General features: G+C 51.7%; 1 protein-coding gene across 4 annotated transcripts in view; it reads right to left on the minus strand.

Moving 5' to 3' along the window:
* The window catches only part of TTC21A (tetratricopeptide repeat domain 21A), a 38,522-nt gene extending 26,129 nt beyond the window's left edge, over positions 1-12,393 (minus strand). For 2 of the 4 annotated variants that reach the window (XM_060180399.1, XM_060180398.1), the window contains exons 1-7: positions 12,333-12,393; positions 10,151-10,280; positions 8,588-8,698; positions 7,649-7,815; positions 6,872-6,994; positions 4,209-4,366; positions 568-652 (exon numbers count right to left, since the gene is read on the minus strand). In XM_060180399.1, the coding sequence (XP_060036382.1) occupies positions 568-652; positions 4,209-4,366; positions 6,872-6,994; positions 7,649-7,815; positions 8,588-8,698; positions 10,151-10,280; positions 12,333-12,359 (801 nt within the window). In that variant the 5' untranslated portion in view covers positions 12,360-12,393. Of the gene's footprint in view, positions 1-567; positions 653-4,208; positions 4,367-6,871; positions 6,995-7,648; positions 7,816-8,587; positions 8,699-8,871; positions 9,163-9,874; positions 9,962-10,150; positions 10,281-12,332 lie in introns of those variants that run through there. The other 2 variants (XM_060180400.1, XM_060180401.1) reach the window with 2 other exon arrangements.
* Positions 12,394-12,670: the final 277 nt, after the last annotated feature.

A 12,670-nucleotide genomic window follows, 5' to 3' on the forward strand; every position in this document is an offset into this window, starting at 1 on the left:
TGGCTTACGGCTTGTGAGGTTGAATCTGGGACTTTGGCCTCAGGCATGAGGGTCTCTTTGCCTCCTCATTATGCTGTCTATCCCCACCCACCTGAGTAATTCTAATCACTGAAAAAAAAAAAAGGGGCATCTACAATCCGAAGTACAACCATGACTTCTATCAGCTAACACCGGTCTAATTACTGCAGTGCATTGTTCTCAGTCCTTCTGAGTGAATAACTCATTTATTCATTTGTCTTTTGAAACGACCCTCCATTCTCATAAGATGGGTGGGGCTGATTCATTTGATAAATGAGGACCCTGGATCTTCTCTGAGTGGGGAGACCTGCCAGTCTCACACAGCTTCCCCTGCAGGATCCAGTCTTCCACACAGCCTGATGTTAGGACCCTGCTGCCCAAGGCGAAGCCAGAGCAGACCTCTTTGGCAGGGGCTGTGGGGCAGGTGGGGAAAGGAGGGAGTAGAGATCCAGGAAGTACCCTCCAGGTTCCTGGGGGAGGGGCCATGAGGGGCTGCATCTTAGCTGTGTTTATTTAAAAGGCTCAACTTTGGAGCCTCAAAGAACTTACTGTGGTCATGTTGCCTTCTCTGGCAAGCACATGCAGAGCTAGGATTTGGCGGGCGTCAATGTTGTTCTCATCTTTCTCTAGGATTCTGAAATAAGAAGAGCCACATGAATGGGCAGTACTTACAGACAAGATTAGGGTGGCACGGTGGCAGCCTTTGACTGCCCTCTGGTACCCATTCTCCCTTTCTCCTTTTAATAATAGAGCTCCCAAACTGGCAGGACACCCGGCTGACTGAATAAAGACTCTGCTTGCCAGCCTCCCTCCGCAGCTTAGCCCTGGGATTAGGGTCTGGCCACAGGATGTGAGTGAAAGTGCCCAGTGTCCTTCCGGCATGCCTTGACTGCTTCTCTTCCTTCCTTCCTTCCTGCTGCCGGGAATGGGGAGCATGTGGGCTATATCTAGGAATGCAGAGCAGCAAGATAAAAAGGTTTGGAATCAAAAAGAGTTAAGATGCCACCCCACCTTGGCCCATCCCCAAGTTTTTAGTGAGAGAATAACCTTTTATGTCGTCGCTTACTTTGGAGTGTCACTGGACAGAGACATGGCCATGGAGAGAGAGAGAGAGAGAGAGAGAGAGAGAGAGAAAGAAAGTATAGGGGGACATGGATGCGGGAGGCTCCTGGGGACTGAGAGTCTTCACAGTCTGAGGCTGTAAGGCAGAAAGGGAACCTCAATTTCCATCACAAGTCATTGGAAAGATACAACTTCTCATCATACTGTGGAATTTTCACATTCTGTTTCTTTATTGGGAATTCTTTAGTATTTTTCCTGGGACAGCAGTAACTTCATGCATAACAGAGGGTTACTCTAACATACAAGAATCCCAACACAGATCAGGCACAGTCAACATTCAGAGTCCTAACCACCAATGACGATTACAAAAGCACTAGGGACTATGCGTATTTGGAAAAAATAAAAATTAAAAAATTAAAAACTTTAAAAACAAACTATGGACTGGGAGCTAAGAAGATGGCATCATGATTATGCAAAAATGCTTTCATGCCTGAAGCCTTAAGGTCTTAGGTTCAGTATCCAAAAACACCATATGACAAAGCTGAATAGTGCTTTGGTCTCTCACTTTAAAATATTAAAAAATAAAAACAATCAAAAAAGCAAGCCAAAACAATAAAAAAAAAAACACATTTGGACAAAAGAAAAATCAGTGAGCTGAGAAGTGGTCCAGTCTCCTCATAAATTATTTCACACTACTTTATTTCTTGTCACCATGGTTATTGCTGGGGGTTGCAGGCCATATGATGAATCCACCATTCTTGGTGGATTTTTTTTTCACTTTTATTTTTGATAGAGACAGAAAAATTGAGAGGGGAGAGGGAGAGAGAGAGAAAGAGAAAGAGAATTTCAGCACTGCTTCACCACTTACAAAGTTTCCCCCACTGCAAGTGGGAACTAGGGATTTGAATCTGGGTCCCTGAGCATGGTAATAATGTGTGTCCTCAACTGGGTGCACCATTGCTTGGCCCCTCATCTCATAAAAATTTTATTTATGTTCCTTAATTAAAAAGAGAGGCCCGGGAAGTTGTGTAGTGGCTAGAGTACTAGATTTGGAAGCAGTTCAGTCTCTGGCGTTGCTTCTGCTAGAGTCATGTTCTGGCTCTCTCTTTTAAAAAAATTTTAAAGTAACAATCAGAATGGATATCTCCTGTAATACTGGAAGTACTACTCATCCAAGTGAAGATACTTCAAAAATGATACTTCCAGGAACATGCGTGGATTTAAATGTTTATAATCCAAACACTGAGAATATGTGAGTCAGAAATCACGTCAAGAGTTACAAGATAACAGCATGACTCCAAGGAAGTAGTTGGCAGGAACTAACACTGAACAGAAATGAATAAATTAGGCAATGAAGCTGTAACAGAGAGCAGCACGGAAACTAAAACCAGTTTTTTGGTAGGTTTAATGAACGCAAGAAATCACTTTACTATGAGTGAGAAAAAACGAGAGGAGAGACTAAATCACACTATTAATGAAATAGAAACACCACAGGAGAGAACAGTGTTAACTCAGGGGAGAAATCTATGAAGCCATTGGCTGGGCCTGGCTGGGAGAGGAAGGGAATCTCTGTAGGACTCAACGTACAGCACCACTGGGGCCAGGAGGGGTAGGGGGAGAGGGCGCAGTGCACTGGTGGTGACCTCCATGCAGATGCTTCCAGGTCTCCTGTTGATCCAGGGCCACACACCAGAGCAAGCTCTGGACCCAGCTCCTGCCAAAGTCACCAGCGAAGTGTAATCTGAGAAAAGCAGCCTAGGGCCCATGGGAGCGCCCTCTGCTGGCCAGTGGGAGGAGCACACTTATCCCTTTCCGTTTCCCAGCAGCACCTCTGCACTCAGGGCCAGGAGTCAGAGGAGCCACCACACTCCCCAGGGAAGGAAGAGGCTGCCTGTGTGTCTCTGTCCTCACAACTGGGCAGCAACTGTGTGCTGCCTTGGGTTTCAGTAACAACTCATAAGGATGACTCATGTCATTCAGAAAAAAAAAAGCCTACTCACTCCTTTTAGGGGAGAACATCAGGATTAGCCATTTCACGACCCCTGTGGTCAGTGTAGGTAAAGTCTCAGTAGTGGTGAGCTTCAGCTATCTGGACAAATCTGCCCTCAAGACGGCCTTCCCCAGAATCCATATTACAAATGAAGACCCTGGGTCTGATTCAGATGCAGAGGCCTCTCTCCCTCTCTCTCCCTGAAGCTTGGCAGTTCACGCCCAACTGAGTGAGCTGCTTTGAGACCCTGACACTTGGTGTCTGCTTGGCCACTTCCCAATCTTCTCAGGTGACAATGACGGCTTTCCCTGCAGCTCTCAGTGAAATGTATCCCAGACACAGATTGTGACACGTAAAGGATACGCACCTCTTTCCTCTCCCCTCTACTGTCTGCTGGTCCTTTCTCCTCAAAGGCCACTGCCTTTCACCCTCTGACTCTGAGTGCTTGGGCTCTAACAGTGGCTCCTCCTAATGATCTTCTAAGCAATACACTTCTATCTCCTAATATGTCTTTCTTTCTCTCTCTCTTTTCTTTCTTTCTCCCTTTCTTTCATTTATTTATTTTTTATATTTATTTTCCCTTTTGTTGCCCTTGTTTCTCATTGTTGTTGTAGTTGTTATGTTGTTGTTGGATAGGACAGAGAGAAATGGAGAGAGGAGGGGAAGACAGAGAGGGGGAGAGAAAGACAGACACCTGTAGACCTGCTTCACCACCTGTGAAGCGACTCCCCTGCAGGTGGGGCGCTGGGGGCTCGAACCAGGATCCTTGTGCTTTACGCCACGTGCACTTAACCCGCTGCGCCACCACACAACTCCCAACAATACACTTCTATCTCCTAATATGCCTTTTTCCCTTTCTTTTCTCTCCCTTTTTCTTTCTTTTATTGCAGGTCACTGCTGCAAGGCTTCCTGCTCTGCAGGTATCCAGTTGGCTTCAGTCCTCCCTCTTCTCCCACTCAGTGATCCTATCACTATTCATAACTGCCCTGCTGACAGTCTTTCGTTTCCTGTCCTGTCCTTCAGTTACACAGTGTCTCCCACCGTCCCTCCTTGTAGGACAGGATCACATTTGACCCTGAGGCTTCCACAGGAGGAAGCAGCCTGTGGGTGTAGCGAGGTGGCTCCACCCTGACCTCACCTGTGTGCTGTTTCCACTGCCTGCTCCCAGTCCTGCTGAGCCAAGAACAGCCTCATCTTCAGGACCAAGGCGGGCAGGAAGCTGCCTGAGACCACTGTGACCTGGTTCACCAGCTCCAGGCCCCCCGTGTAGTTCTGATGCACCAGGAAGTATGTTGCCTATGAGATCAGGAAGAAAAGCCCTCATCAGAGCCAAGAAAGGGAGCTGAGTGGTGACCGTCCCTGACACATGGGTACCACGGGCCCCCACAACTAAGGAAAGGTATCCCAGCAAACCCAGTGGAAGGAGCCGTCACTCAAGACTGACACATGAGGCTCACAGTAGCCTTGGGTCCCTGCAGGGCAAGGCAGAGGCTCCAGAGATGCAGCTGAGCCCTAAGTTTGGGAAACTCAGCAGACCTGGGAAAGAGCTCGGCCTTGGGAGGGGTCCCCAATCTCGGGGGGGGGGGTGCTGGGCTCTTCCCAAGTCTACAAATGGCCCTTCATTCCCCGTTCATTTTCCTAATGCTCATCACTGAAGACTGCACACTTGGGCCCTGTCTGGCAAGTTAGAGTCAAACAGGGTTGACCAGACTGCTTTTCCATTGCCAAGTTCTCTAGGGCCGGAGTCAGGGGTCCTGCCGGCCTGTAACAGCCAGCGCTTTTCCCAGGAGAGCAGGGGACACTGAGGGACAGAGGGCAGGGCTTCTAAAAGCCCTGAGTTCATACTCTGGCAGGATGCACTCCAGTTCGGAGCCTGCTCTTTGCAAGGAGAGGAGACAGTTTCCTAAGACTCGCCTTCACTGTAGCACTTGTTCCAAGTGCTCCGTTGACAGGCTTTCAGTCCCCTAACCACAGGAGCTGGAAACCATGTCCCATCATGCCCAGACAGTGGGGGCTGGCATGTAGATATTCAAAAGGTCAAAATATTGCCTGAAGAAACCAGATGAGAAGAAGCCCTGTGATCACAAATATGCCACAGGTGTATTTCTCCTCTCCACCTGCAGAGGGTGCTGTGTGTGGTTCTTCAAAAATCTGCAGCTGAGAGCTCTCAGCAGAGCCCATGGCTGAAGGAAGCCAGTGTGCAGTGAGATCTCCTCAGTTGTGGCTGGGCTTTGTGGCACACCAGCTCTCTCACTCTGCCCAGCTGTCACTTTCCCCACAGGTGTGAGTCCCCTGGGGAACCTCCCACACTCAACCCCAAGGCTTCAGCTCCCCGGAAAACCAACTGAGGCAGCCCTGTGGCCTACACTGCAAGAGCCTGAGGCACACAGCACTGACCTTGTTGACAGCTGTTTGGTTAAAGCTGGTGTTGAAATCACTTTTTTTTTAAAAAAATATTTTATTTATTTAGTAATGAGAAAGTTAGTAGGAGAGAGAGAAAGAACCAGACATCACTCTGGTACATGTGCTGCCAGTAACTCAAGCTCTCATGATGAGAGTCCAGTGCTTTATCCACTGCACCATCTCCCAGACTACAAAAAAAAATCACTTTTTAATATGTTTAAAGTTTTGTTGTTTTTTAATATTTATTTATTCCCTTTTGTTGCCCTTTTTTTTGTTGTTGTTATTGTTGTTATTACCATTGTTGTTATTGAAGTCGTCGCTGTTGGACAGAGAGAAATGGAGAGAGGAGGGGAAGACAGAGAGGGGGAGAGAAAGATAAGACATCCGCAGACCTGCTTCACCGCCTGTGAAGCAATTCCCCTGCAGGTGGGGAGCTAGGGGCTCGAACTGGGATCCTTACGCCAGTCAAGTTTTTGCTTTAAAGGAGTGCATATTCATCTTATAAGGGGGGAGGGAAGGACCGTTTTACTCTCAAAGATTCATTCAATGATGGCTACAGAAGGAAAAGGGAATTCAAACACAGGTCAGAAGGGACTGGGAGATAGCATAGTGGTTATGCAAATACGCATTGCTTGAAGCTCTGAGGTCCCAGGTTTATGTTCTGGCATTACCAGGTGCCAGAGATGAACAATGCTCTGGTTAAAATAATGATAAATAAGCAATGATAGAGGGACCAGGTGGTGGCGTACCGGTTAAACACACGTAGTCTGAAATGCAAGGATCCTGGTTCAAGCCCCAGGCTCTCCACCTGCAAGGGGGTTGCTTCACAAATGGTGAAGCAGGTCTGCAGGTGTCTACCTTTCTCTCTCCCTCTTAACTTTCCTTCCACTCTCAATTTCCCTCTGCCTTATTTTAAAAAAAAATGAAAAAATGGTCACAGGAGCAGTGGATTCATACTGCAGGCACAAAGCCCCAGCGATGACCCTGGAGGCAATAAATAAATAGCAATAGTAGCGATCAAAAATTCAAAGCATGTAACACATTTTGCACATGTTGCATATAATCTTGTAGTCAACGAAGTTAGCAGGTGCTTTATGGACAAAAGAACTATGAGGAAGATTAAAAGAGAAAGAAAGAAAACCCAAGAGCTATAGTAGGTCAGACCTGGAGGGTGAGAGCCTACAAGACTCCACCTAGAATAAGACTGAAACTTAGAGCAAGAAAGAGTTTGAGGCGAGGAACAGAGCCCAGGCTGCTATGTGACTCAGACCCTCCTGTGGTCTCCACTCTTCATCCACCAGGTGAGAGTCTTGCTGGTGCTCTGAGGTCACCTGGTAGGTCCCTGACTCCCACAGCCAAGTCAGGGGCATGTCCACTCATTTGCTCCCTAATACCTACCTTCCCCATCAGCCCCAGCACATCTTTGCTGTCCTGTATTCCTTGGTCCAGGTACTTAATGGATTTCTTCACAGCATGGGGCTCTCCTGAGGTCAGGTCTACCCAGCCTCTGAGCACATAGCCCTGGAGAAAGAAACAAGGTCAAAGAAGTCCCTGGTCAGGGACTTGGGCAGTTAAGCACACAAATCACCATGTGCAAGGATCCGGGTTCAAGACCCTCCTCTCCACCTGCAATGGGGACAATTCATGAGCGGTGAAGCAGGTCTGCAAGTCTCTCTCTCTCCTCTACCCCCCTCCCATCTCAATTTATGTTATGTCAAATAAAATAGGACAAGGAAGAAGAGGAGGAGGGGAAAAAGAAGAAGAAGAAGAAGAAGAAGAAGAAGAAGAAGAAGAAGAAGAAGATGTCATTGTTCCTGGTCATACTCATCGTTCCACACCCCAAACCCTAACTGCCAGACGTACCACACAAGTCCCTTTGCCGGAATACTCTCCTTAACTTGGACTTCAAAATAGATCCTTTGTCAGATCGACAACAACACACCTCTGAGCTCAGAGCTGGAGGCCCCTGAGTATGTAGGGTGGGGTCAGTGGCATCTGTGATCCCACACAGCCGACTCTTGCCTGTTGGCTTGCCTCTGGGTACTGGTCAGGACTGGGTCGGCCCTCCACCTGCCTAGGGCCCTCTGGGGGAGGATGGCTGCCTTCCTGTGGAGTGTCTTCATGCTTCTTTTCACAAGCATTCTCCCCAGGATGCCTGCATTTGGAGGTACCTACCTCTCTGGAGTTGTTGGAGACCTTGAGCATGCGGTCGATGTACTCCTTGGCTTTGTCGTGGCATCCCATGAGCCAGAGAAACAGGCTGACATAGTACAGCGCCGTCCCGCTGGCTTTCTTGCGGATTTCCTTCAGTCTGCTCTCCAGCTCCTGAACAGCTTCTCGGTCTGTGGATCCCAGAGAGGAGCAAGAGGGAGGTGAGAACGAGAACGTCGGTCTGGTCCTATGGGGGATACGGAGGCCCCCAAAGCCAGCCGTGAGCAGTGTAGGCCTCCTTCAGACATGCAGCCAGACCTGACTGGGGCCTGGGAAGTAATAGCACGGGGCCAGGACACAGTCTGCTGTCTGAAGAGGTGTCTTCTCTGTTCCAGAACTGTGCTCCACAGACAGACAGTCCTGAGCCCTCAGCCTGTGGTCCAAATCCAGTCTGGGTTGGGAAGCACCAGTTTGGAGGATATCTTAGAATATCCTCCTAGGTGGAGGAGCTAGCACAGTGGCTGTGTAGCGGACTGACATGCAAGAGTTTCCAGGTTCAAGCTCCAGCAACACCAAATCACTGAGCTGAGCAGCACTCTGGTTAAAAAAGTACATATGTAAGTACATACGTCCCTGATTCTAGAGAGTGGGAGGTGTGGAGTAAATAATCAATACTGGCTTGAGTTTTCCAATAAGAGCTTGTCAACGGAAAGAAGGGTGTCTCTCCAAGTCATGAGCTCTGGGTCCATCCCCACTGCTCTCGGCCCATGGCTCTCACTCAGTAGAACCCAGCTTGGCATCTTCTCTAAGGACTCTGGTGGAGGGGAGCCACAGCTGTTCCTCACTGGCCAATAGCATCTGCAGGCACACACCATTTCTCACAGTCCCTGCAGGGCTCTCTCTCCAGAATGGGCTTCTGGCTCCCTGAGTGGACCAGGCCCCGCAGAGCACAGCTGGACTTACCAACGACTTCACAGTGCTTGTGAGCATAAATGAGGGCCATGGTGGAGCACAAGGCCACGTCGGGGTGATTCCGGATGCTCTCGAGGGTGATGATGGCGTCCTGAATGTGCTCTGCAGAGAGAGACCGACAGTTTATGTTCTTTGGCTTTAGGTCTGAAGGACAGGGGTCCCTAGGCAGACTCGTGGAATCCTTGTCATAATGAAGGATAGATACCACATAGCTTCAGTAAAACTCAAGAGGATAGGGGCTGGGAGATGGTGGACCCAACTGAGTGTGCACTTACCACCATGCACAAGGACCCAGGTTCAAGCCCCCAGTCCACACCTGTGGCGGTGAAGCTTCCTAAGTGAGAAGTAGGGATGCAGGGGTCTATCTTTCTCCTCTGTTTCCCACTTCCATCTCATTTTCTGTCTCTAACCAATATATATATATATTTTACCAGAGCACTGCTCAGCTTTGGCTTATGGTGTTGCAGGGGACTGAACCTGGGACTTTGGAGCCTCAGGCATGAGAGTTTCTTTGCATAACCATTATACTATCTACCCCTGCCCCAATAAATATATATTTTTTAAAAACTTAGAGGATGGGGGGCAGGCAGTAGCACACTAGGTTAAGCACACATAGTATGAAGCACAAGGACTGGCATAAGGATCCTGGCTCCCCACCTGCAGAGGAGTCGCTTCACAGGTGGTGAAGTAGGTCTGCAGGTATCTATCTTTCTCTCCCCATCTCTGTCTTCCCCTCCTCTCTTGATTTCTGTCTTACCCAACAACAGTAACAGTAACAATAACAATGACAGCAACAATAACAGCAACAGCAGCAACAGTGAAAAAAAAATGGCCTCCAAGAGCAGTGAATTTGTAGTGTAGACACTGAGCTCCAGGGATAACCCTGGAGGCAAAAAGCCAAAAACATAAAATCTCAGAGGACAAAAGGGTCCCCACAGTCCCCACTGCTCAGAGTTCCTGAAGACTGAGGCTCCCTGGTACACTCAGTGGCCTCATGTCCCAGCCTGCAGGGGCTGGAGGGGCTGCAGCTCAGAGATGTCCCCAGCAGTCCCCACAGATATTCTGCAGGCCTGGATTTCTGGCTGCGGGTCAGCTCTCAGGGAGGACCTCAAGGCACCCCCCTTCCCCCAGCTTGCTGCTCAAGAAACACTGGTTTCACATCTCCCTCCAAGTCCACTGCCACTGGCCCCCAGCCAGGACTGCCTTGTGAATGCCAGTGAGTCACGCTGAGGGCTGGTGTGTCTCTTCCTGTTCCTGTGCCACACCTGCCTGGCCCACCTGCCACACCTCCTCCTGCTCCTGTACCAGGGGCTCTCAGCTTCAGACTGGGATCTCTTCAGCTGGCTCCACCCATTCCTTGTCCAGCTGCGAAGAGGGTACAGCCTAGGGGAGTGAGCTCTCTGAGGGCCCCAAGATCCACAAGGCTCAGCCCCTGGGAGTGTAGCCACTGAGTGTGAAATTGTATCCATGGATCCAGGGGGAAACATTGAGGTGAAGCCCCAGTGTGGTGCTGGATTGAAGCCTGGGGTGAGGAGCCAATAGGTATCACCTTACCTTCCCTGAGTACTCCATAGGCTTTAAAAAACTGCAACACAGGGTCATTGCTGAATTTCTCCAGGCCCTGGGCTGCGGCCTGCTGCACATGGCGGAAGTACTTTTCCTGACTGTAGTAAATGATCCCAGCCTGCCGGGAGGAAGATGCAGTCACAGGAGCCCCTGAGGCCTCTCTGCCTCTGTCTGCCCTGCTCCCACCCCAACCCCACTCCTCCTCAGTTCTGCAAAGGAAAGAGACAACAGGCCATCCTCCCCTCCCCCGTCTTTCGCAACCCCAGGAGGATCAGGTTCCATCCCCTGCAGGTTCCCCAAGAAGGAGTTAGGAGATGTTTGTTTGGCATTACTGGCATGATGGGAAATTCAGCCCAGGCTTTGTTTCAAAAATGTATAAGGGGAGAAAAATACCCCAGTAGTAGAGAGTTTCAAGTTAAGTTCCTGTGCAGTGATTGGTTGAGAGCTGTATCCATGTCCTAATATTCTTAACTCCCACATCTAGCCCAGTCTAGGTCCGGTCCTTGGGAAGTCTGACTTGACAAAGGTCAGGCAGGAGTGAATGGTAGGGGCTCACTTCCCCTAAGGCTGGTGGCTGCTTAGATTGTAAGTGGACATTCATGGACAGTCTCAGACACCATTCTGAGGTGCTAGGGAGTGAGCGGTGGGGGTAGCCTTTTTTATTTCTTAATTTAAAAAAATATTTATTTATTTATTCCCTTTTGTTGCCCTTGTTGTTTTATTGTTGTAGTTATTATTTTGTTACTGATGTCGTCGTTGTTGGACAGGACAGAGAGAAATGGAGAGAGGAGGGGAAGACAGAGAGGGGGAGAGAAAGACAGACACCTGCAGACCTGCTTCACCGCCTGTGAAGCGACTCCCCTGCAGGTGGGGAGCCGGAGGCTTGAACCGGGATCCTTACGCAGCTTAACCCGCTGCTCTACCACCTGACTCTCCCCCCCCCTCCCCTTTTTTTGCCTCCAAGGTTACTGCTGGGGCTCGGTGCGCTGCACTACCACCTGACCCCCCCCCTTTTTTTTGCCTCCAAGGTTATTGCTGGGGCTCGGTGCCTGAATTACAAATCCACTGCTCCTAGAGGCCATTTTTTCCCTTTTGTTGCCCTTGTTGGTTATCATTGTTATTATTGTTGTTGTTGTTGTTATTGGATAAGACATAGAGAAATTGAAAGAGGAAGGGAAGATAGAGAGGGGGAGAGAAAGACAGACACCTGCAGACCTGTTTCCCCGCTTGTGAACCGACCTCCCTGCAGGTGGGGAGCCGGGGGGCTCGAACCTGGATCCTTGCTTACCCCGTCCTTGCACTTAGGGCCATGTGCGCTTAACCCGCTGCGCTACCGCCCGGGCCCTGGGGGTGGCCTTTTTTATTTGCTAGGACAGCGACTGAGAGAGGGAAGGGGGAACAGACAGACAAGGAGAGAGGAGACCCCTGAGCGCAGCTGCCCCTCTGCAGGTGGGTCCTTGTGCCTGAGCGGCGGCGGTGCTCAGCAGGGCAGGGAGTGTGTGCGTGTTCACAGGTTCGCCGCTTCGCGACACTTCTCTGGGCGGCCTTGGGGGCGGGGGCGGCCCTCTGAGGCTCAGGGTGTCGGGGACAGACAAGGCGAGTCTGCTCCAGGAAACCCAGCAGGTGGCGGGCGGGGTGTGGGGACAGTGGAGTCTGGGGACCCAGGGCCGTGCGCATCCGCTGAGGGGGAAGGTGACAAGACGTGGCGGCCAGAGGGTGCCGGGGGGTGGGCCGCGCGTGCCGGTTTGGAGGGGCTCCGGGCTCGGATTGGGGCTCCGCGTCACGGAGAGCACCTTGGGGTCGCCCCGGCCGGACTGCAAGGTGGGACGATCGCCTGCAGCCGCATCGCGGGAGAGGGGTCGGGGTCACGGCGGGGTTGGGGGTCGCGGCGGGGTCGGGGTCACGGCGGGGCTGGGAGTCGCGGCGGGGTCGGGGTCACGGCGGGGTTGGGGGTCGCGGCGGGGTCGGGGTCACGGCGGGGTCGGGGTCACGGCGGGGTTGGGGGTCGCGGCGGGGTCGAGGTTCACGGCGGGATCGGGGTCATGGCGGGGTTGGGGGTCGCGACGGGGTCGGGGTCACGGCGGGGCTGGGAGTCGCGGCGGGGTCGGGGGTCGCGGCGGGGTCGGGGTCACGGCGGGGTCGGGGGTCGCGGCGGGGGCAAGGTACGCACCATGAGCGAGGAGTCATTGCTGCTCATGTCGCCGGCGGGGCTGAGGCGGGGCTGAGGCGGGGCTGAGGCGGCGCTGAGGAGGGGCTGAGGCGGCGCGGAGCCCAGCTGCCGGGACTCCGAGTCCGGGACGCGCCCCGGCTGTTGGCGGTTGGTAGGTGGAGGCGCGCGCGTCCCTAGCAACGGAGCTCGCGGCCGGTCGCCAAGCGCGTCACAGTGAGCCGGGCGCCGCGTGACTGAAGGGCGGCACGGAGTCGGCGCGACGATGGCGAGCGGCCGCAGGGCGGGGTCCCCTGGCGCGGTCGCCCGGGTGGGAGGGCGGCCTGCGGAAGCGCGGCCTC

Source organism: Erinaceus europaeus, chromosome 21 (genome assembly GCF_950295315.1).
Source record: "Erinaceus europaeus chromosome 21, mEriEur2.1, whole genome shotgun sequence".
In the NCBI taxonomy this organism is placed as follows: domain Eukaryota; kingdom Metazoa; phylum Chordata; class Mammalia; order Eulipotyphla; family Erinaceidae; genus Erinaceus; species Erinaceus europaeus.